This window comes from Anser cygnoides, chromosome 2, assembly GCF_040182565.1.
Source record: "Anser cygnoides isolate HZ-2024a breed goose chromosome 2, Taihu_goose_T2T_genome, whole genome shotgun sequence".
Taxonomy (NCBI): domain Eukaryota; kingdom Metazoa; phylum Chordata; class Aves; order Anseriformes; family Anatidae; genus Anser; species Anser cygnoides.
Window position 1 is genome coordinate 163444578 of NC_089874.1, and position 25015 is coordinate 163469592.

The following is a 25015-nucleotide window of genomic DNA, read 5'->3' on the forward strand; positions in this document are numbered from 1 at the left end:
TCCATGAGCTTATGGCACAGGGCTGGGCTGGTGTGTCATCCCCAGGGGCGGGGAAGGGAAAGGTTTTAAACGCGCTCCAGTCCCAGGCAGGAAGCAGTGGTGAAAGCAGCGGGACTGCGGGCACCTGCTGGGCGAACCCGTCCTGCGACCACCGTGGGCAGGTAGGAGAGGTCCGGAGCAGAGGGGCCCAGCCGGGCACCGTGGGGCTGCCCCAGGAGCCGCAGCAGCCGGAGGCACTCGCGCAGGTCTCAGGCATGCGAGGAATGCGGCATTGCCTGCACTTGCACTGGGCAGCGGCCAGGTGACAGTGGGCATAGGGCAACAGCCGCACGGCACTACAGCACGGCACCGCCAGCCCCCGAGCACAGCGGGAGGATGCTGATCCCTGCCCCTGGCATGCCCCAGGAGTGGGTCGGGGTCAAGAACCTCCTGGGAGGATGGCTCCTGGTTGAAGCTCCTGCTGCCCTGGGGCTCTGACGGGCACAGCAAGGCTTGTAGGGGCGGCAGGTGCTGAGGATGGGGCAGGCATTGGGGTGGTGCGTGGCAGGCGGGCAGAGCCATGACGTGGTGCCCGGTGAGGCAGGGGTATGTGGGGATGGGGAATTGCCCCACGTGGGCATGGTGTGACCCTGGGGGGGCTTGCTGCGGTGGAACCTGCTCCAGGCACCTGCACTAATGGTCACTGGCACCACCAGGGACTGCGTCCCCTGCGTCCCTCCCCAGCTTGGCACTGCCCCAAAAGGGGTTCTGGGCTGCCCCCAGTCCTGCTCAAAGCAAGGACCCCCAAGCTCCCCTCCCTGTTCCTATCGCCCCTCTGTCGCTGCCTCGGCAAACTCCTCTGTTGCTCTCCCTCCCCCTGAAATGCCCCCAGTGTTAGCCCCTTCCAGCCGGGGCCACCCCACAGCCCTCTCCACCATCCTGCCGGGCTCCCACCCACAGCCCTGCTCCCTCCCCTCTGCTCTGGGGCCTCCCCCGGCAGGCACACCTCCTCCCCGAAACCATGCCCCCCACCCTGCAAGTAAAACCTGTCCCTTCTCCCCATCTCTCCCTCCCCAGCCGGCCCCAGCCCTGTTTGTGCACTCCTGCCAGTGCGGATGTGCAGGGGGCGTCCATGGAGCACCTGGGCAGGCGTAGCTGGAATGCGCCCGCGCGCTGGGTGTGCGAGGCAAAGCCTCCCTGCGGTGACTCATGCTGGCGAGGGGGTTGTGCTGAGCGGCTCCAGGGGCACAAAGGGGATGCACAAACGTGAGGTACCATCTAAGGCCATGGCTTGTGCCAGAGCCAGCGCGTTTCCTGACGCAGCCAGAAAGGTGCGGAGCAGCAAGTACCGCTGCCAGGGAGGGCTGCCCACGCCAGGAGAGACTGTGGCCTCAGGGAGGGCTGCGGGTGCCAGCACCTGAAACGCAGCCAGGAATCGACCTGGCTTTGTAGGCAGAGCCAGTTACTAAAAGTTTCCGTGGCGCTGACGCTTTCTGATTACCGGGAGAAGCGTCCTTCCTCAACCTGCACACCCGCTGCCTCCTCCCCTTGTGCTGCTCTGCGGACAGCCCCGAGGAGCAGCAGCCCCAGCTCTGCCGTGGGGGGGGGGGTCCTGCCCCAGCCCCCGACCCTGCTGGGAGCTGCACCATGATGGGTGGCAGTGACCAAATCCCCTCTGCACCCCAGTGCTGGTGGCTGGCTCGGATCAGAGACCTGCAGGGATCTGCGTGGGGCTCTGCGGACACCGCAGCCGCACCAGCACTGCCCACCCCTGAGCACGCGTGGCTGAGCTGAGTTCCTCCCCGTCTCACTGGCATCACTGCCAGGAAAGGGCTGCAGGCCTGGAGAAGCTTTCACAACCCTGCGCGGTTCCAGGAGAGTGCAGGCAAAGCAGGTGGTGAGGTGCTGCCGGCCCCTTCGCATTTTGAGTGTGCCCCAGGCACAGGGCACCAGCACGTAGGAACCCAGGGGACCGAGCAGAGGGCCCCGTGCACAGCACAGAGTGTGGGACAGAGCAGCCGCCCCCCTCCCGCCATGCAGCAGTCCCCTCGCCATGCAGAGCCCCCCACGTCCCTGCTCCCCTGGCCCTGTCTGGCCCAGGACAGCCCTTCCCAGAGGCAGGAGCACCGATGGCCCGTCCCTCCTGCCGTCCCCACCTCTCGGTGCCACCGCTAGATGCAATCCCAAACTTGCAAACAGAGGCGGCACTGCCTGGGCAGATCTGAGCCCATGCAGCAGTGCCTGCACTGACATCTCGGGCAGACGGAGCCTGCTGGGACCTTTCCTGTGGGGACAGAGCCCGGAGCACGGCCAGGAGCGAGGCAAAGGTGCTGGGGGAGCAGGAGGAGCTGCAGGGGGCACACGGGCACAGAGCTGGGAGCGCAGAGCCTGTTGGAAGGGCATGGCACACTGCTCTGCGCTCTTGCTGTGTTTACTCTGGTGGATGTGGGCCTGTGGGCTGAGGGCAGGATCCACTCCCTGGTGCCGAGACGCAGCCAGTCCTTGCTGTCCACACTCGGTGCAACCACCGCAGCGGGTGCATGGGGCACGGCTCTCCTGGGGGCCGGCATGCCTTCCTCCCCGCCGCCGCCTGCGAGGGTGCTGGGCCCCAGGGCACGGCTCCAGGAGCTGCCGTTCCCGATCCTGTTCCCTTTCCAGCTGTATCCTCACAGCCCAGTGCAGTGCAGCCCACCAGCACCACCACCCAGCCAGCTCGGCCATGGTGGCCTGGGCCAGCAGCTCTTGTCTGCCTGCTGCAGTGCCTTGCGCTCAGTCCCCTGCTCCTTGATCCTGCAGCAGAACTGGCTCCCAGCCGTGGGACCGAAGCTGTGAGAGGCTGCAGACATTGAGGCTCCTCTGTGTGGCCCTCAGGCCGTGCCTCACCACAGCTCCCAGACCCCTGCAAAACCCCAGCCTAGCAACAGATGATAGAATCAAAGAATCATAGCGTGGTTTGGGTTGGAAGGGACCTTAAAGGTCCTCTAATTCCACCCCCCTGCCATGGTCAGGGACACCTCCCACCAGACCAGGTTGCTCAAAGCCCCATCCAGCCTGGCCTTGAGCACTTCTAGGGACAGGACATCCACAGCCTCTCTGGGCAACCTGTTCCACTGCCTCACCACTCTCTGAGTAAAGAATTTCCTCCTAATGTCTAATTTAAAGTTCCTCTCTTTTAGTTTGAAACTGTTCCCCTTCGTCCTGTCACTATCCACCCATGTAAAAAGTCACTCTCCACATGCCCTCCAGCCCTCTCTTTTGCACAGCCCAGTGCTTGACAGCCTCCCGCTCCCTGCTGGCACGTTATTTGACTGTGTAATGGCTATATTGTGGTCAATCCCAGCGTGCCCAGCAGCTTTTCAAGTGTGCACGCAGGCTTGCAGGTTAATGTGCTCCCAGTGTGGCCAGCGGCACCCACCAGCTTCTCCTTGTGCTGCTGCCCTTTGCCCCGCTCCCTCCTGCCCTCTCTGCCCACAACTTCTGAGCGACACCAGGCAGGGCAGACAGCCCACCCCACAGCAGCCAGAGGACCTCCGGGGTTCTGCTGGGGCTGCTCCAGCCCCTGCTGACCAGGCTGACCACCGGCCCCTGGCAGAGGCTGCAGCCGTTTGTGCTACCTCAGGGCTTGCCTGTCCCATTGCCGCGTCCAGCAGCAGCCCAATGAGCGCAGGTCCTCCTTGGGGCTGCTGCCCTGGCCTGGTGCTTCGCCCCACACCAGCTGCCCTCCTGGCCTTTGAAGTGCCACACAGAACAGACGCAAGCCCTGTGCAGACTGGTGACCAAATGCACATTACAGCTCGTGGGGGCTTTTCTCCTCTCAGGAGCTGGACCTGCCTCAGCCCAGTGCCCCACGGGCCCCACAGGTGGACCCCTAATCTCTCTTGCACATCAAGATGTCCCAGTGCATCCAGTAAAGACCCAGAGCGTGCTTGCCTCTGGCAGGACTGGCTCTGCATGCCAGGGACAGGGACAAGCACACTGCCACAAATGTGCTCCGCCTGTGGCTGTTACTTCCCACTGCCCGTGAGATACTTCTTTTCCTTTTTTCCCCAATTCAGCACGCAAAGCATAGAAGAGTTGATTTCTCAGTGAGCTTCCCCATTCTCTCCCATCTCTGCAGAAAGCTGTGGAAGGGGTGCGCAGAGGAAGGATGGCGAGCAAGCCAGCAGTGAATGGCCATGCTGCCCCCATCTCTCACCAGGAAGATGTGCCAGAAGCAAACCACTTCTGCCAGGGCACACTGCCTTGCAAACAGAAGACAGCAGCTGGCGGGCATGTGGCAGCAATGGATGCTGCTAGTGAGCCTTCAGAGGCACCTGGCAGCATTGCTGGAGTGTATGTAGAGGCTTTGAAGAAGATAATGAGCTTTTATGATGCCACCAGAGAGCATCTTCTGAGTTTGGATCCGGCACTCTTTCTTCTGGAAGCCCAGGCAGCCATGGGCTTCATTGCTGACCCGGTGAAGAACAGGCATGTCTCCATAGCAGAAGCTGTACACCTGGGGTTGGTGGGGCTGGAGCTGAAGGAGAAGCTGCTCTCTGCAGAGAAAGCTGCCACTGGCTTTTTGGATCCCTACACAGAAGAGAAAATCTCCCTCTACCAGGCAATCCAGAAGGACCTGATTGGGAGAGAGCAAGGAGCCCGGCTGCTAGAGGCCCAGATGGCAACCGGAGGCATCATTGACCCAGCCACAGGCTGCCGGCTCCCAGCAGATGTTGCCTGTGAGAGGGGATATTTAGATGAAGAGATGAGGCAGCTCTTCTCTGACCCCAGCAACGAGGACAGCAAAGGGTTCCTCGACCCCAGTACTATGGAGAGGGTCACCTACACGGAGCTTATAAAGAGGTGTGTTGTTGATCCAGCCTCAGGCTTCCTCCTCTTGCCCCTGCAAATCACATTCGCAGGACTGGGAGGAAGGGTGAGCAGTAGGGATCTGCTGGAGGCTGGCATCATCAGCCCTGACACGTTCAGAGGTCTTGAGGAGGGAAGAGTTTCTGCCCAGGAGGTAGCAGAGAGTGACTCTGTCCAGCAGTTCCTACGTGGGACAAGGAGCATAGCTGGTGTTGTCCTGCCTTCCAGTGAGCGGAAAAGCCTTTACCAGGCCCTGAGAGAGCATCTCCTCCTGCCTGGCACTGCTCTGACACTCCTGCAAGTCCAGGCCTCCACTGGCAGCCTGACAGACCCCATAAAGAACAAAACCTTCTCTGTTGATGAGGCTGTCAGGACTGGTCTCATCGGCCCAGAGCTTCATGAGAAACTGTCTTCAGCTGAGAGGACCATCACTGGGTACAGGGACCCCTACACTGGGGAAATGCTCTCCCTGTTCCAAGCCATCAGGAAGGCCTTCATCCCCAGGGACCATGGCATTTGCCTTCTGGAGGCTCAGATGGCTACAGGGGGCATCATTGCTCCGGGCCGGCACTTCCGTGTCCCCACAGAGACAGCTTGCAAGTGGGGATACTTGGATGAGACCACAAGACAGCTCCTCTCCAGTCCTGCTGATGAAGTGAAAGAGTTCTTTGACCCCAGCTCCAAGGAGAAGCTGACTTACGCAGACTTGCTAAAGCGATGTGTCACTGATTCCAACACAGGGCTCCTTCTGCTGCCACTTAGTGGAGACAGCGGAGAAGGACCCAAGGGAACCCCCGTCTTCTTTGACTACAAGACCCAAACGGATCTGGAAAACACAAAGGTACCCATTACTTTAGGCAAATTCAAAGGAAAATCAGTGTCTCTCTGGAAACTCCTCTTCTCAGACTACATCCAGAGTGAGCAAAGAGCTGCTCTCACCCAGCAGTACCTTTCAGGAATGCTCTCTACACAACAATTGGCCAAGGCAGTCAGTGTCACCATTGAAGAAATGGCTTCCACTGCTAATGTCACCTTTGAAGGACTGAGGGGTCGCGTGACAGCTGACCAGCTCCTGAGCTCTGAAATCATCAACAAAGATTTGTTTAAGAAACTGAAGGAAGGAGAAACATCAGCCAAAGAAGTTGTCAGCATGGACACTGTCAAGAAGTACCTGCAAGGGACAGGTAGCATTGCTGGGTTGCTGCTTCCTGACTCCCAGGAGAAGATGAGCATCTACCAGGCAAAGAGGAAAGGATTTTTACGGCCAGGAACATCACTGATCCTCCTGGAGGCACAGGCTGCCACTGGATTTATCATTGACCCAGCTGCCAACAAAAGGTATTCTGTAGATGAGGCTTTACAAGCAAATGTCATTGGCCCAGATGTTTATGACAAGCTACTGACTGCAGAGAAATCAGTCACTGGCTACAGAGATCCTTACTCAGGGACCAAGATCTCCCTTTTCCAGGCCATGAAGAAGGAGCTCATCGTCAAGGAGCACGCTATCCGCCTGCTTGAGGCCCAGATCGCCACCGGCGGCATCATCGACCCTGTCAATAGCCACCGCATCCCCGTGGAGGTGGCATACAAGCGGGGCTACTTTGACAAGAAGATGAATGTAATCCTTTCTGACCCCAGTGATGACACCAAGGGCTTCTTTGACCCCAACACGCACGAGAACCTCACCTACCTGCAGCTGAAAGAGAAGTGCATCACAGAGCCGTCCACCGGGCTCTGCCTCCTTCCTTTGAACAGCAGGAAGCGCCAGTTCATCGACGACACCACCAGGCAGCTGTTCAGGAACTCCTGGCTGCCTGTCAGGTTTGGGCGCTTACGTGGGGAGAAGGTCTCTGTGTGGGACCTGCTGAACTCCGAGTACTTCAGCGAGGGGAGGCGCCGAGAAATCTTCAACCACTACCAGCTGAGGAAACTCACCCTGGAGCAAATCCGGATCATGCTAGAGGAGGAAATCAAAAAATGGGCCCCCATCAAGTTCCCAGCCATGAGAGGCAGCATCAGCGCCTATCACCTGATGGAAACGGGCATCATTGACAGGGCCCTGTTTGAGAAGGTGTTGGAGGGCTCTGTCACACCAGAGGAAGTCCTGCGCATGGACTCTGTCAGAAGATACCTCTATGGCTCTGGCAGCATCGGGGGGATTGTACTCCAGCCATCAAACCAGAGGATAAGCATTTATGAGGCCATGAAACAGAACATCATGGTACCTGGAGTAGCCCTACCACTCCTAGAGGCCCAGGCTGCCACAGGCTTTATCATTGACCCAGTGAACAACCAGAAACTCTGTGTGGATGACGCCGTCAAGGAAGGAGTCATTGGGCCAGAAGTCCATGAGAAGCTTCAGCAAGCAGAAGGGGCTGTGTCAGGCTATAAAGATCCTTTCACAGGCAAGAAGATACCCCTCTTCCAGGCTATGAAGAAGGGCCTGATCACTGACAAACAGGCCATGCAGCTGATGGAGGTGCAGATGGCTACAGGAGGCATCATTGACCCAACGTGTGGCCACCATATCCCCAGAGAAGCTGCCCAAAAGCGAGGGTGCCTGGACGAGGACACAAGCAAGGCCCTTTCTAAACCCAATGACAACAACAGAGCCTTCTGCGTCCCAGACAGCAAAGAGACCGTGACCTACGCTGAGCTCATAGAGCGCTGCCAGAAGGACGAGATCTCTGGCTTCCACTTGCTGCCTCTACAACAGACAGCCGTTCCTGTCTACACAGATGAACAAATCCAACAGCTTTTCAAGGAAACTGTGGTGAAGGAAAAAGGGGTCTCCCTCTGGGAGCTAATCCACTCTGGGTATTTCACTGATGAGCAGAGGAGTGACTTTGTGGAGAGGTTCCGTGCTAAGGAAACGTCGCTGCAGCAGCTGGTAGCTCTTGTGCTCAGACTGGTAAGGGAGATGGAGATGAAAGCCTGCACCCACATCACCTTCCAGGGCTTGCAGGGAAGTGTCCCCGCAGTCTGGTTGCTGGAGGCTGGCATCATTACTGAGAAGATGTTCGAAGAACTAGCTCAGGGCATAAGAACTCCCGAGGAAGTGGCTGAAATAGGGAGTGTGAAGAGGTACTTGCAGGGCACAGGCAGCATAGCCGGGGTATTCATACAGGCATCCAAAAAGAAGATGAGTTTTTACAATGCCATGAAAAACAATCTCCTCCTCCCTGGGGCTGCTCTGAAGCTGCTAGAAGCTCAGGCAGCCACAGGGTACCTAACTGACCCAGCAACAAGTCAGAGACTCAGTGTGAGGGATGCCGTGAGAGCAGCTGTTGTTGGTGAGGAGCTCACAGAGAAGCTTCTCCTAGCTGAGAGGGCAGTGACTGGCTACACAGACCCCTACACAGGGAGCTCCATCTCCCTGTGCCAGGCGGTCAGGAAAGAGCTCATTCCCCTGGGTGAAGCTGTTCCTTTGCTAGAGGCCCAGCTGGCCACAGGAGGGGTCATCGATCCTGTTCACCACCATCACCTTCCACTCCAGGCTGCATACAGGTACGGCTTCTATGATGAGGACCTGAACCAAAAACTCACTCAGCTGAATGACAACACCAAAATCTTTTTCGATCCAAACACAAAGGAGAACGTGACCTACCAGCAGCTGAAGGACAGGTGCATTTATGAGGCTGAGACAGGCCTCTGGTTCCTTCCTCTGTCAGAAAATGCAATGTTCTGCGTGGATGAACAAACCATGGAGATGCTGAAATCTGTGACTGTCTGTGTCAACATAGGACGGTTCAAAGGACAGACAGTGTCAGTCTGGGACCTTCTCAACTCTGAATACATCTCAGACAGCAAAAGAAGAGAGCTGGTGCAAAAGTACAAAGATGAGAATACTGAAGTGCTACATGAAATCATAATGATTGTCATGAAAATCATCAAAGAGACTGAGGTGCAAGGAAAGAAGTTTGCATTCAAAGGTCTGCGGAAAAGAGTGTCCGCCAGTGATCTCTTCCAGTCTCAACTGATAGACAAAAAAACCCTCGATGAGCTCAACCAGGGGAAGAAAACAGTCAAAGAAGTCACTGAAATGGACTCTGTCCGCAGATACTTGGAGGGCAGCAATTTCATAGCAGGGGTCCTTATACAGCCAAGCAATGAGAAGATGAGCATCTACCAGGCCATGAGGAAGGGCATCCTGAGGCCGGGGACAGCACTGGTGTTGCTGGAGGCACAGGCTGCTACCGGCTACATCATTGACCCAGAGAAAAACAAGAAATTTTCAGTGGAGGAAGCATTTAAGGCAGGTCTAATTGGGTGTGAGATTTTTGAAAAGCTACTCTGTGCAGAAAGAGCCGTGACAGGCTACATTGACCCCTACACAAAAGCACCAATGTCCCTATTTGAAGCCATGAACCAAGGGCTAATAGTGAAGAGCCACGGCATCCGCCTGCTCGAGGCCCAGATCGCCACCGGCGGCATCATCGACCCCGTGCACAGCCACCGCCTCCCTGTGGAAGTGGCTTACAAGCGCGGCTACTTCGATGAGGAGATGAACCAGATCCTCTCCGACCCCAGCGACGACACCAAGGGCTTCTTCGATCCCAACACGCACGAGAACCTCACCTACATGCAGCTCCTGGAGAGATGTGTCCAAGATTCAGAGACTGGGTTGTACATGCTACAAGTTGTCCAGGAAGGGGGAAAGTACTTCTACATAGATGAATTGACAAAACAGGTTTTGCACTCAAAGCCCCTTAAAGTGACAGTTGGAAAATTCAAGGACCAAACAGTTTCTGTCTGGGAAATTCTCTGTTCCCATTACATCTCCGAGCAGAAAAGGAAAGAACTAGTGAAGCAATATAAATGTAAAACTCTAACTCTGGAAAACCTTATAGCTCTCATCCTCAAAACAATTGAGGATACAGAGCAAAAAGCAGAAGCCCTCAAGGTCAAAGGACTCCGAGGTGAGGTGTCAGTGTCAGAATTGTTTAACTCCGAGATAATTGACAAGAAGACTCTGGATCAGCTGCAGGATGGAAGTCTCACGCTTCATAGCCTCACAAAGAAGGACATGGTAAAAAGGTACCTGGATGGCACTGGATGCATTGCAGGAGTTCTACTTCCATCAAGGAAAGAGACGATGAGCATCTACCAGGCCCTGAAGAGGGGTCTGCTCTCAGAGCAATGTGCACTGGGGCTACTGGAGGCGCAGGCTGCCACCGGCTTCATTGTTGATCCACTGAAAAATAAGAAGCTCCCCGTGGACGAGGCCATCTTGGCCAAGTTGGTGGGCAGCGAGCTGCACGAGAAGCTCCTGTCAGCAGAGAAAGCTGTGACAGGATATGCAGATCCCCAGACAGGCACTAAAATATCCCTTTTCCAGGCCATAATGAATAAGATAATTGTCAAGGAGCACGGCATCCGCCTGCTTGAGGCCCAGATTGCCACTGGTGGCATCATCGACCCTGTGCACAGCCACCGCATCCCTGTGGAGGTGGCCTACCGGAGGGGCTACTTGGATGGCGATACGTTTCTCGTACTTTCTGATCCAGATCATGGCAGCAAAGGTTTTATAGATCCAAATACTAATGAGAAAATCAGTTACAGTCAGCTCCTGGAAAGATGTTCCAAAGACAGAGATACTGGACTGTACCTGCTGCAGGTCATGGAGAAAGAAGATGACTATTTCTACATTGATGAACAAACAAAACAAGCCCTAATATCTACAAAGGTACAAGTGTCTGTTGGAAAATACAAAGGGAATGAATTATCACTCTGGGAACTTCTCTGTTCTGAGTACATCACAGAAGAGAAAAGAAAAGAACTGGTGAAAAAATATAAAGAGGAATCCCACAACATTATACAAAGAATCATTGATACAATACTAAATATCATTAAAGAAAAAGAGGAGGACAGAAGTGATGTTTGGTTCCAAGGAATAAGACAACAAATAACAGCATCGGAACTTCTCAGTGCAGAGATAATCACAGAAGAAACTATGCAGAAACTCCAGGAAGGAAAAGAAACAGCACAAGAAATAGCGCAAATGGATAATGTGAGAAGATACCTTGAGGGAACTGGAAGCATGGCTGGTGTGCTCGTGCCATCCAAGGCTGACCCCACTAAGATGGAGAAGATGAGCATCTACCAGGCCATGTGGAAGGGCATCCTGAGGCCAGGGACGGCACTAGTGCTGCTGGAGGCACAAGCTGCCACAGGCTTCATCATAGACCCAGTCAAGAATAAAAAGATATCAGTGGATGAAGCTGTCATGTCTGGGCTGGTGGGCAGTGAATTACAGAAAAAACTTCTTTGCGCAGAAAAAGCTGTGACGGGCTACACCCACCCCTGCACAGGACAGAAGATGTCCCTCTTCCAGGCCATGAAGAAGGAGCTCATCGTCAAGGAGCACGGCATCCGCCTGCTCGAGGCCCAGATAGCCACCGGCGGCATCATCGACCCCGTGCACAGCCACCGCCTCCCCGTAGAAGCTGCCTACAAGCGCGGCTACTTTGACCAGGAGATGAACCAGATCCTCTCCGACCCCAGCGACGACACCAAAGGCTTCTTCGACCCCAACACGCACGAGAACCTCACCTACATGCAGCTCCTGCGACGCTGCGTGCCCGACCCGGACACGGGGCTGCTCATGCTGCAGCTGATGGACAAGGGCTCGGTGCTCTACCAGCTGACCGAGGACGCCCGCAAAGCCCTGCAGGCTGCCCGCACCACCGTCAGCGTGGGGCTCTTCCAGGGCCAGAGCGTCACCGTCTGGGAGCTCCTCTTCTCTCGCTACATCCCCGACCACCGGCGCCAGGACCTCCTGCGGAAGTACAAGGCGGGGACGCTGGCCATCTCCGAGATGATCACCCTCCTCACCACCATCATCACCGGGGCCGAGGGCCAGGGCCACGGCGCCGCCCTGGCCCGCAAGCCGACACAGCGGGAGGCCCCGCCGCCGGCTGAGAACGGCGAGGCCACGGGCTCCCGGCAGGAGCGGGAGCGGGAGCGGGAGCGGGAGCGGGAGCGGGAGCGAGAGCGGGAGCTGGAGCTGGAGCGGGCCCTGACATCCCACACCGTCGAGGTCTCAGCAGGCGGCTTCCACGGCAGGAAGGTCTCCCTGTGGGAGCTCCTCTTCTCCAAGTACGTCTCCGAGGCGAAGAGGCAGGAGCTGCTGGGGAAGGTCCGCGGCGGCAGCCTGGCGCTGGACGAGCTGGCGAGGCTCCTCACCGTCCTCATCCAGGAGGCGGTGGAGCAGAGCAGCAAGGTGAAATTCACGGGCCTCAGGCGGCAGGTGACCGCCTCGGACCTGCTGGACTCGGGCATCATCGACAAGGACACGCTGGCCGACCTCGTCCATCGCCGGCGTGCTGGGCTCCAAGACAAGATGGAGGTGCAGCAGGTGACGGAAATGGCCTCCGTCAAGCGCTACCTCCAAGACGGTGCAGCAGGTGACGGAAATGGCCTCCGTCAAGCGCTACCTGGACGGCACGGGCTGCATCGCCGGCGTGCTGGTGCCGTCCAAGGCCGACCCGGCCAAGATGGAGAAGATGAGCATCTACCAGGCCATGTGGAAGGGCATCCTGAGGCAGGGCACGGCCCTGGTGCTGCTGGAGGCGCAGGCTGCCACCGGCTTCCTCGTCGACCCGCTCACCAACCAGAAGCTCTCTGTGGACGAGGCCGTCTCGTCCGGGCTGGTGGGCAGCGAGCTGCACGAGAAGCTCCTGTCGGCCGAGAGGGCCGTGACGGGCTACACCGACCCCTACACCGGCGACCAGATCTCCCTCTTCCAGGCCATGAAGAAGGAGCTCATCGTCAAGGAGCACGGCATCCGCCTGCTCGAGGCCCAGATAGCCACCGGCGGCATCATCGACCCCGTGCACAGCCACCGCCTCCCCGTAGAAGCTGCCTACAAGCGCGGCTACTTTGACCAGGAGATGAACCAGATCCTCTCCGACCCCAGCGACGACACCAAAGGCTTCTTCGACCCCAACACGCACGAGAACCTCACCTACATGCAGCTCCTGCGACGCTGCGTGCCCGACCCGGACACGGGGCTGCTCATGCTGCAGCTGATGGACAAGGGCTCGGTGCTCTACCAGCTGACCGAGGACGCCCGCAAAGCCCTGCAGGCTGCCCGCACCACCGTCAGCGTGGGGCTCTTCCAGGGCCAGAGCGTCACCGTCTGGGAGCTCCTCTTCTCTCGCTACATCCCCGACCACCGGCGCCAGGACCTCCTGCGGAAGTACAAGGCGGGGACGCTGGCCATCTCCGAGATGATCACCCTCCTCACCACCATCATCACCGGGGCCGAGGGCCAGGGCCACGGCGCCGCCCTGGCCCGCAAGCCGACACAGCGGGAGGCCCCGCCGCCGGCTGAGAACGGCGAGGCCACGGGCTCCCGGCAGGAGCGGGAGCGGGAGCGAGAGCGGGAGCTGGAGCTGGAGCGGGCCCTGACATCCCACACCGTCGAGGTCTCAGCAGGCGGCTTCCACGGCAGGAAGGTCTCCCTGTGGGAGCTCCTCTTCTCCAAGTACGTCTCCGAGGCGAAGAGGCAGGAGCTGCTGGGGAAGGTCCGCGGCGGCAGCCTGGCGCTGGACGAGCTGGCGAGGCTCCTCACCGTCCTCATCCAGGAGGCGGTGGAGCAGAGCAGCAAGGTGAAATTCACGGGCCTCAGGCGGCAGGTGACCGCCTCGGACCTGCTGGACTCGGGCATCATCGCAGCCTGGCGCTGGACGAGCTGGCGAGGCTCCTCACCGTCCTCATCCAGGAGGCGGTGGAGCAGAGCAGCAAGGTGAAATTCACGGGCCTCAGGCGGCAGGTGACCGCCTCGGACCTGCTGGACTCGGGCATCATCGACAAGGACACGCTGGCCGACCTCGTCCAGGGCTCCAAGACGGTGCAGCAGGTGACGGAAATGGCCTCCGTCAAGCGCTACCTGGACGGCACGGGCTGCATCGCCGGCGTGCTGGTGCCGTCCAAGGCCGACCCGGCCAAGATGGAGAAGATGAGCATCTACCAGGCCATGTGGAAGGGCATCCTGAGGCAGGGCACGGCCCTGGTGCTGCTGGAGGCGCAGGCTGCCACCGGCTTCCTCGTCGACCCGCTCACCAACCAGAAGCTCTCTGTGGACGAGGCCGTCTCGTCCGGGCTGGTGGGCAGCGAGCTGCACGAGAAGCTCCTGTCGGCCGAGAGGGCCGTGACGGGCTACACCGACCCCTACACCGGCGACCAGATCTCCCTCTTCCAGGCCATGAAGAAGGAGCTCATCGTCAAGGAGCACGGCATCCGCCTGCTCGAGGCCCAGATAGCCACCGGCGGCATCATCGACCCCGTGCACAGCCACCGCCTCCCCGTAGAAGCTGCCTACAAGCGCGGCTACTTTGACCAGGAGATGAACCAGATCCTCTCCGACCCCAGCGACGACACCAAAGGCTTCTTCGACCCCAACACGCACGAGAACCTCACCTACATGCAGCTCCTGCGACGCTGCGTGCCCGACCCGGACACGGGGCTGCTCATGCTGCAGCTGATGGACAAGGGCTCGGTGCTCTACCAGCTGACCGAGGACGCCCGCAAAGCCCTGCAGGCTGCCCGCACCACCGTCAGCGTGGGGCTCTTCCAGGGCCAGAGCGTCACCGTCTGGGAGCTCCTCTTCTCTCGCTACATCCCCGACCACCGGCGCCAGGACCTCCTGCGGAAGTACAAGGCGGGGACGCTGGCCATCTCCGAGATGATCACCCTCCTCACCACCATCATCACCGGGGCCGAGGGCCAGGGCCACGGCGCCGCCCTGGCCCGCAAGCCGACACAGCGGGAGGCCCCGCCGCCGGCTGAGAACGGCGAGGCCACGGGCTCCCAGGAGCAGGAGCGGGAGCGGGAGCGGGAGCGAGAGCGGGAGCTGGAGCTGGAGCGGGCCCTGACATCCCACACCGTCGAGGTCTCAGCAGGCGGCTTCCACGGCAGGAAGGTCTCCCTGTGGGAGCTCCTCTTCTCCAAGTACGTCTCCGAGGCGAAGAGGCAGGAGCTGCTGGGGAAGGTCCGCGGCGGCAGCCTGGCGCTGGACGAGCTGGCGAGGCTCCTCACCGTCCTCATCCAGGAGGCGGTGGAGCAGAGCAGCAAGGTGAAATTCACGGGCCTCAGGCGGCAGGTGACCGCCTCGGACCTGCTGGACTCGGGCATCATCGACAAGGACACGCTGGCCGACCTCGTCCAGGGCTCCAAGACGGTGCAGCAGGTGACGGAAATGGCCTCCGTCAAGCGCTACCTGGACGGCACGGGCTGCATCGCCGGCGTGCTGGTGCCGTCCAAGGCCGACCCGGCCAAGATGGAGAAGATGAGCATCTACCAGGCCATGTGGAAGGGCATCCTGAGGCAGGGCACGGCCCTGGTGCTGCTGGAGGCGCAGGCTGCCACCGGCTTCCTCGTCGACCCGCTCACCAACCAGAAGCTCTCTGTGGACGAGGCCGTCTCGTCCGGGCTGGTGGGCAGCGAGCTGCACGAGAAGCTCCTGTCGGCCGAGAGGGCCGTGACGGGCTACACCGACCCCTACACCGGCGACCAGATCTCCCTCTTCCAGGCCATGAAGAAGGAGCTCATCGTCAAGGAGCACGGCATCCGCCTGCTCGAGGCCCAGATAGCCACCGGCGGCATCATCGACCCCGTGCACAGCCACCGCCTCCCCGTAGAAGCTGCCTACAAGCGCGGCTACTTTGACCAGGAGATGAACCAGATCCTCTCCGACCCCAGCGACGACACCAAAGGCTTCTTCGACCCCAACACGCACGAGAACCTCACCTACATGCAGCTCCTGCGACGCTGCGTGCCCGACCCGGACACGGGGCTGCTCATGCTGCAGCTGATGGACAAGGGCTCGGTGCTCTACCAGCTGACCGAGGACGCCCGCAAAGCCCTGCAGGCTGCCCGCACCACCGTCAGCGTGGGGCTCTTCCAGGGCCAGAGCGTCACCGTCTGGGAGCTCCTCTTCTCTCGCTACATCCCCGACCACCGGCGCCAGGACCTCCTGCGGAAGTACAAGGCGGGGACGCTGGCCATCTCCGAGATGATCACCCTCCTCACCACCATCATCACCGGGGCCGAGGGCCAGGGCCACGGCGCCGCCCTGGCCCGCAAGCCGACACAGCGGGAGGCCCCGCCGCCGGCTGAGAACGGCGAGGCCACGGGCTCCCGGCAGGAGCGGGAGCGGGAGCGGGAGCGAGAGCGGGAGCTGGAGCTGGAGCGGGCCCTGACATCCCACACCGTCGAGGTCTCAGCAGGCGGCTTCCACGGCAGGAAGGTCTCCCTGTGGGAGCTCCTCTTCTCCAAGTACGTCTCCGAGGCGAAGAGGCAGGAGCTGCTGGGGAAGGTCCGCGGCGGCAGCCTGGCGCTGGACGAGCTGGCGAGGCTCCTCACCGTCCTCATCCAGGAGGCGGTGGAGCAGAGCAGCAAGGTGAAATTCACGGGCCTCAGGCGGCAGGTGACCGCCTCGGACCTGCTGGACTCGGGCATCATCGACAAGGACACGCTGGCCGACCTCGTCCAGGGCTCCAAGACGGTGCAGCAGGTGACGGAAATGGCCTCCGTCAAGCGCTACCTGGACGGCACGGGCTGCATCGCCGGCGTGCTGGTGCCGTCCAAGGCCGACCCGGCCAAGATGGAGAAGATGAGCATCTACCAGGCCATGTGGAAGGGCATCCTGAGGCAGGGCACGGCCCTGGTGCTGCTGGAGGCGCAGGCTGCCACCGGCTTCCTCGTCGACCCGCTCACCAACCAGAAGCTCTCTGTGGACGAGGCCGTCTCGTCCGGGCTGGTGGGCAGCGAGCTGCACGAGAAGCTCCTGTCGGCCGAGAGGGCCGTGACGGGCTACACCGACCCCTACACCGGCGACCAGATCTCCCTCTTCCAGGCCATGAAGAAGGAGCTCATCGTCAAGGAGCACGGCATCCGCCTGCTCGAGGCCCAGATAGCCACCGGCGGCATCATCGACCCCGTGCACAGCCACCGCCTCCCCGTAGAAGCTGCCTACAAGCGCGGCTACTTTGACCAGGAGATGAACCAGATCCTCTCCGACCCCAGCGACGACACCAAAGGCTTCTTCGACCCCAACACGCACGAGAACCTCACCTACATGCAGCTCCTGCGACGCTGCGTGCCCGACCCGGACACGGGGCTGCTCATGCTGCAGCTGATGGACAAGGGCTCGGTGCTCTACCAGCTGACCGAGGACGCCCGCAAAGCCCTGCAGGCTGCCCGCACCACCGTCAGCGTGGGGCTCTTCCAGGGCCAGAGCGTCACCGTCTGGGAGCTCCTCTTCTCTCGCTACATCCCCGACCACCGGCGCCAGGACCTCCTGCGGAAGTACAAGGCGGGGACGCTGGCCATCTCCGAGATGATCACCCTCCTCACCACCATCATCACCGGGGCCGAGGGCCAGGGCCACGGCGCCGCCCTGGCCCGCAAGCCGACACAGCGGGAGGCCCCGCCGCCGGCTGAGAACGGCGAGGCCACGGGCTCCCGGCAGGAGCGGGAGCGGGAGCGGGAGCGGGAGCGAGAGCGGGAGCTGGAGCTGGAGCGGGCCCTGACATCCCACACCGTCGAGGTCTCAGCAGGCGGCTTCCACGGCAGGAAGGTCTCCCTGTGGGAGCTCCTCTTCTCCAAGTACGTCTCCGAGGCGAAGAGGCAGGAGCTGCTGGGGAAGGTCCGCGGCGGCAGCCTGGCGCTGGACGAGCTGGCGAGGCTCCTCACCGTCCTCATCCAGGAGGCGGTGGAGCAGAGCAGCAAGGTGAAATTCACGGGCCTCAGGCGGCAGGTGACCGCCTCGGACCTGCTGGACTCGGGCATCATCGACAAGGACACGCTGGCCGACCTCGTCCAGGGCTCCAAGACGGTGCAGCAGGTGACGGAAATGGCCTCCGTCAAGCGCTACCTGGACGGCACGGGCTGCATCGCCGGCGTGCTGGTGCCGTCCAAGGCCGACCCGGCCAAGATGGAGAAGATGAGCATCTACCAGGCCATGTGGAAGGGCATCCTGAGGCAGGGCACGGCCCTGGTGCTGCTGGAGGCGCAGGCTGCCACCGGCTTCCTCGTCGACCCGCTCACCAACCAGAAGCTCTCTGTGGACGAGGCCGTCTCGTCCGGGCTGGTGGGCAGCGAGCTGCACGAGAAGCTCCTGTCGGCCGAGAGGGCCGTGACGGGCTACACCGACCCCTACACCGGCGACCAGATCTCCCTCTTCCAGGCCATGAAGAAGGAGCTCATCGTCAAGGAGCACGGCATCCGCCTGCTCGAGGCCCAGATAGCCACCGGCGGCATCATCGACCCCGTGCACAGCCACCGCCTCCCCGTAGAAGCTGCCTACAAGCGCGGCTACTTTGACCAGGAGATGAACCAGATCCTCTCCGACCCCAGCGACGACACCAAAGGCTTCTTCGACCCCAACACGCACGAGAACCTCACCTACATGCAGCTCCTGCGACGCTGCGTGCCCGACCCGGACACGGGGCTGCTCATGCTGCAGCTGATGGACAAGGGCTCGGTGCTCTACCAGCTGACCGAGGACGCCCGCAAAGCCCTGCAGGCTGCCCGCACCACCGTCAGCGTGGGGCTCTTCCAGGGCCAGAGCGTCACCGTCTGGGAGCTCCTCTTCTCTCGCTACATCCCCGACCACCGGCGCCAGGACCTCCTGCGGAAGTACAAGGCGGGGACGCTGGCCATCTCCGAGATGATCACCCTCCTCACCACCATCATCACCGGGGCCGAGGGCCAGGGCCACGGCGCCGCCCTGGCCCGCAAGCCGACACAGCGGGAGGCCCCGCCGCCGGCTGAGAACGGCGAGGCCACGGGCTCCCGGCAGGAGCGGGAGCGGGAGCGGGAGCGGGAGCGAGAGCGGGAGCTGGAGCTGGAGCGGGCCCTGACATCCCACACCGTCGAGGTCTCAGCAGGCGGCTTCCACGGCAGGAAGGTCTCCCTGTGGGAGCTCCTCTTCTCCAAGTACGTCTCCGAGGCGAAGAGGCAGGAGCTGCTGGGGAAGGTCCGCGGCGGCAGCCTGGCGCTGGACGAGCTGGCGAGGCTCCTCACCGTCCTCATCCAGGAGGCGGTGGAGCAGAGCAGCAAGGTGAAATTCACGGGCCTCAGGCGGCAGGTGACCGCCTCGGACCTGCTGGACTCGGGCATCATCGACAAGGACACGCTGGCCGACCTCGTCCAGGGCTCCAAGACGGTGCAGCAGGTGACGGAAATGGCCTCCGTCAAGCGCTACCTGGACGGCACGGGCTGCATCGCCGGCGTGCTGGTGCCGTCCAAGGCCGACCCGGCCAAGATGGAGAAGATGAGCATCTACCAGGCCATGTGGAAGGGCATCCTGAGGCAGGGCACGGCCCTGGTGCTGCTGGAGGCGCAGGCTGCCACCGGCTTCCTCGTCGACCCGCTCACCAACCAGAAGCTCTCTGTGGACGAGGCCGTCTCGTCCGGGCTGGTGGGCAGCGAGCTGCACGAGAAGCTCCTGTCGGCCGAGAGGGCCGTGACGGGCTACACCGACCCCTACACCGGCGACCAGATCTCCCTCTTCCAGGCCATGAAGAAGGAGCTCATCGTCAAGGAGCACGGCATCCGCCTGCTCGAGGCCCAGATAGCCACCGGCGGCATCATCGACCCCGTGCACAGCCACCGCCTCCCCGTAGAAGCTGCCTACAAGCGCGGCTACTTTGACCAGGAGATGAACCAGATCCTCTCCGACCCCAGCGACGACACCAAAGGCTTCTTCGACCCCAACACGCACGAGAACCTCACCTACATGCAGCTCCTGCGACGCTGCGTGCCCGACCCGGACACGGGGCTGCTCATGCTGCAGCTGATGGACAAGGGCTCGGTGCTCTACCAGCTGACCGAGGACGCCCGCAAAGCCCTGCAGGCTGCCCGCACCACCGTCAGCGTGGGGCTCTTCCAGGGCCAGAGCGTCACCGTCTGGGAGCTCCTCTTCTCTCGCTACATCCCCGACCACCGGCGCCAGGACCTCCTGCGGAAGTACAAGGCGGGGACGCTGGCCATCTCCGAGATGATCACCCTCCTCACCACCATCATCACCGGGGCCGAGGGCCAGGGCCACGGCGCCGCCCTGGCCCGCAAGCCGACACAGCGGGAGGCCCCGCCGCCGGCTGAGAACGGTGAGGCCACGGGCTCCCGGCAGGAGCGGGAGCGGGAGCGGGAGCGGGAGCGAGAGCGGGAGCTGGAGCTGGAGCGGGCCCTGACATCCCACACCGTCGAGGTCTCAGCAGGCGGCTTCCACGGCAGGAAGGTCTCCCTGTGGGAGCTCCTCTTCTCCAAGTACGTCTCCGAGGCGAAGAGGCAGGAGCTGCTGGGGAAGGTCCGCGGCGGCAGCCTGGCGCTGGACGAGCTGGCGAGGCTCCTCACCGTCCTCATCCAGGAGGCGGTGGAGCAGAGCAGCAAGGTGAAATTCACGGGCCTCAGGCGGCAGGTGACCGCCTCGGACCTGCTGGACTCGGGCATCATCGACAAGGACACGCTGGCCGACCTCGTCCAGGGCTCCAAGACGGTGCAGCAGGTGACGGAAATGGCCTCCGTCAAGCGCTACCTGGACGGCACGGGCTGCATCGCCGGCGTGCTGGTGCCGTCCAAGGCCGACCCGGCCAAGATGGAGAAGATGAGCATCTACCAGGCCATGTGGAAGGGCATCCTGAGGCAGGGCACGGCCCTGGTGCTGCTGGAGGCGCAGGCTGCCACCGGCTTCCTCGTCGACCCGCTCACCAACCAGAAGCTCTCTGTGGACGAGGCCGTCTCGTCCGGGCTGGTGGGCAGCGAGCTGCACGAGAAGCTCCTGTCGGCCGAGAGGGCCGTGACGGGCTACACCGACCCCTACACCGGCGACCAGATCTCCCTCTTCCAGGCCATGAAGAAGGAGCTCATCGTCAAGGAGCACGGCATCCGCCTGCTCGAGGCCCAGATAGCCACCGGCGGCATCATCGACCCCGTGCACAGCCACCGCCTCCCCGTAGAAGCTGCCTACAAGCGCGGCTACTTTGACCAGGAGATGAACCAGATCCTCTCCGACCCCAGCGACGACACCAAAGGCTTCTTCGACCCCAACACGCACGAGAACCTCACCTACATGCAGCTCCTGCGACGCTGCGTGCCCGACCCGGACACGGGGCTGCTCATGCTGCAGCTGATGGACAAGGGCTCGGTGCTCTACCAGCTGACCGAGGACGCCCGCAAAGCCCTGCAGGCTGCCCGCACCACCGTCAGCGTGGGGCTCTTCCAGGGCCAGAGCGTCACCGTCTGGGAGCTCCTCTTCTCTCGCTACATCCCCGACCACCGGCGCCAGGACCTCCTGCGGAAGTACAAGGCGGGGACGCTGGCCATCTCCGAGATGATCACCCTCCTCACCACCATCATCACCGGGGCCGAGGGCCAGGGCCACGGCGCCGCCCTGGCCCGCAAGCCGACACAGCGGGAGGCCCCGCCACCGGCTGAGAACGGCGAGGCCACGGGCTCCCGGCAGGAGCGGGAGCGGGAGCGGGAGCGGGAGCGAGAGCGGGAGCTGGAGCTGGAGCGGGCCCTGACATCCCACACCGTCGAGGTCTCAGCAGGCGGCTTCCACGGCAGGAAGGTCTCCCTGTGGGAGCTCCTCTTCTCCAAGTACGTCTCCGAGGCGAAGAGGCAGGAGCTGCTGGGGAAGGTCCGCGGCGGCAGCCTGGCGCTGGACGAGCTGGCGAGGCTCCTCACCGTCCTCATCCAGGAGGCGGTGGAGCAGAGCAGCAAGGTGAAATTCACGGGCCTCAGGCGGCAGGTGACCGCCTCGGACCTGCTGGACTCGGGCATCATCGACAAGGACACGCTGGCCGACCTCGTCCAGGGCTCCAAGACGGTGCAGCAGGTGACGGAAATGGCCTCCGTCAAGCGCTACCTGGACGGCACGGGCTGCATCGCCGGCGTGCTGGTGCCGTCCAAGGCCGACCCGGCCAAGATGGAGAAGATGAGCATCTACCAGGCCATGTGGAAGGGCATCCTGAGGCAGGGCACGGCCCTGGTGCTGCTGGAGGCGCAGGCTGCCACCGGCTTCCTCGTCGACCCGCTCACCAACCAGAAGCTCTCTGTGGACGAGGCCGTCTCGTCCGGGCTGGTGGGCAGCGAGCTGCACGAGAAGCTCCTGTCGGCCGAGAGGGCCGTGACGGGCTACACCGACCCCTACACCGGCGACCAGATCTCCCTCTTCCAGGCCATGAAGAAGGAGCTCATCGTCAAGGAGCACGGCATCCGCCTGCTCGAGGCCCAGATAGCCACCGGCGGCATCATCGACCCCGTGCACAGCCACCGCCTCCCCGTAGAAGCTGCCTACAAGCGCGGCTACTTTGACCAGGAGATGAACCAGATCCTCTCCGACCCCAGCGACGACACCAAAGGCTTCTTCGACCCCAACACGCACGAGAACCTCACCTACATGCAGCTCCTGCGACGCTGCGTGCCCGACCCGGACACGGGGCTGCTCATGCTGCAGCTGATGGACAAGGGCTCGGTGCTCTACCAGCTGACCGAGGACGCCCGCAAAGCCCTGCAGGCTGCCCGCACCACCGTCAGCGTGGGGCTCTTCCAGGGCCAGAGCGTCACCGTCTGGGAGCTCCTCTTCTCTCGCTACATCCCCGACCACCGGCGCCAGGACCTCCTGCGGAAGTACAAGGCGGGGACGCTGGCCATCTCCGAGATGATCACCCTCCTCACCACCATCATCACCGGGGCCGAGGGCCAGGGCCACGGCGCCGCCCTGGCCCGCAAGCCGACACAGCGGGAGGCCCCGCCGCCGGCTGAGAACGGTGAGGCCACGGGCTCCCGGCAGGAGCGGGAGCGGGAGCGGGAGCGGGAGCGAGAGCGGGAGCTGGAGCTGGAGCGGGCCCTGACATCCCACACCGTCGAGGTCTCAGCAGGCGGCTTCCACGGCAGGAAGGTCTCCCTGTGGGAGCTCCTCTTCTCCAAGTACGTCTCCGAGGCGAAGAGGCAGGAGCTGCTGGGGAAGGTCCGCGGCGGCAGCCTGGCGCTGGACGAGCTGGCGAGGCTCCTCACCGTCCTCATCCAGGAGGCGGTGGAGCAGAGCAGCAAGGTGAAATTCACGGGCCTCAGGCGGCAGGTGACCGCCTCGGACCTGCTGGACTCGGGCATCATCGACAAAGACACGCTGGCCGACCTCGTCCAGGGCTCCAAGACGGTGCAGCAGGTGACGGAAATGGCCTCCGTCAAGCGCTACCTGGACGGCACGGGCTGCATCGCCGGCGTGCTGGTGCCGTCCAAGGCCGACCCGGCCAAGATGGAGAAGATGAGCATCTACCAGGCCATGTGGAAGGGCATCCTGAGGCAGGGCACGGCCCTGGTGCTGCTGGAGGCGCAGGCTGCCACCGGCTTCCTCGTCGACCCGCTCACCAACCAGAAGCTCTCTGTGGACGAGGCCGTCTCGTCCGGGCTGGTGGGCAGCGAGCTGCACGAGAAGCTCCTGTCGGCCGAGAGGGCCGTGACGGGCTACACCGACCCCTACACCGGCGACCAGATCTCCCTCTTCCAGGCCATGAAGAAGGAGCTCATCGTCAAGGAGCACGGCATCCGCCTGCTCGAGGCCCAGATAGCCACCGGCGGCATCATCGACCCCGTGCACAGCCACCGCCTCCCCGTAGAAGCTGCCTACAAGCGCGGCTACTTTGACCAGGAGATGAACCAGATCCTCTCCGACCCCAGCGACGACACCAAAGGCTTCTTCGACCCCAACACGCACGAGAACCTCACCTACATGCAGCTCCTGCGACGCTGCGTGCCCGACCCAGACTCTAATCTTTATTTCCTTAATGTTTTCTCTAGTTAATCATAAAACTCTTTACATTTTTTTCTGTGCTATTGCATTGGTGAAGAATTTTTCCGTTGTTGAGACTTGTTTTGCTGCTGGCATTTTTGTCATTTTTTTTATATGTTCTTCTTCTTTTCTTATTGTTTGTAGAGTATTTCCTTGTTCTTCTCTTTCATGTTTTGTAATACAGCAGTTACGGGTTTTAGGTGACTCATCTGAGCATTACAGTATAGTGTTTTAATCCATTGTCTTCTATAACCTAACTGGAATTAATTAATCAGACTGTCTTATGTCCAGCCACTTTGGTGCACGATGTTGTACTTTTTCCTTTATATTTCTTTAAGTCTAAGGATGTCTTTCACGTTGTATGAAATGTAGTGAGAATTGGAATTTTATTCCTTCTCTCGTCTGTATCCTTACTTATGGGGAACATTTTTTTTACTATTATACTTTTAAACTATTGCCATAGTTTTAGTTTTGCAAGCCTGTCTCCTGCATGGAGAGCACATTTCCGTGTAGGCATGATGTCAGGCCGAAGTTAGGTGTTACTGGGCTGGTATACATTATCTGTGTTTGCTGTCACTGCCTCAGTCCATCCAATATTTCTGGAGGCCTCTAGACCACATATACCCTTAACTGAGAGTGGTTTGGTCTCTCTCTGATGTGTACAATCAAATCACTCAAGTTTTTGCTTTCCCTGCCTTCAGTTGTCCAGCTCTCCTGAGAGCCTCTATAGAGAGTTGTTTTGTGGCATCCATGCAAGAGCTGAGAAACAGTAGCGTATGTTGTCATTCTGTACTTCTAGCCAAAGCTGTCCCTGTATGCAGCCAGCAGTAAGGGCAGCTGGTGGTACAGAATCTGCTACCTCCAGCTGTTTCCTCCAGTACATTTCTCAGCTCCTTTTGCCATTCCGTGTCCTGAGTTGACTTTTCCTCCCTTCAGGTGCAGCCCATGTGCATGTTCCTGGAGTAGAGACAGCCTCTGGACCACTGTGCCATACAGTTCGGTACTGAATAATTCTACTACTGTTTAATAAAAGGAAACATACAAACCTTAAATTCATTGTCTTTGGCTATTTGCCTTAATTAACTCAGTTGCATCCTTGGAAAATTGAGTTCTCACCACAGTTTTTGTAGCTGATAGGTGAAAGCGAATGTAGATTAGCTGTGGAACTCCTTACCATAAACTGCTATGTAGTCCAGAGAGTCGCATGGGCTCAAAAAGGGATGGGACAAATTACTGGGAGTGGGCTGTTAAATGCATGGAAATACTCAGTCCCAGGAGGTTCCTGAGCCACAGTTTACTTGGAGATGGGAGACACGGTCAGGGAGGTATCAGTATGGGCTTGCACTGTAGTTACATGCTCAGTGTAGGCTCTGATACCGGACAAAG

The 25015-nt window shown here is 60.7% G+C and overlaps 1 protein-coding gene across 1 annotated transcript; it reads left to right on the forward strand.

The window, feature by feature from the left end:
* Nucleotides 1-24689, forward strand: EPPK1 (epiplakin 1). The gene is made up of 4 exons (XM_066990933.1): nucleotides 1-161; nucleotides 4097-12076; nucleotides 13140-13439; nucleotides 13577-24689. Exons 1-4 carry the CDS (start codon nucleotides 12-14, stop codon nucleotides 23639-23641), a joined length of 18495 nt encoding a protein of 6164 aa, XP_066847034.1. The 5' UTR covers nucleotides 1-11; the 3' UTR covers nucleotides 23642-24689.
* Nucleotides 24690-25015: the final 326 nt, after the last annotated feature.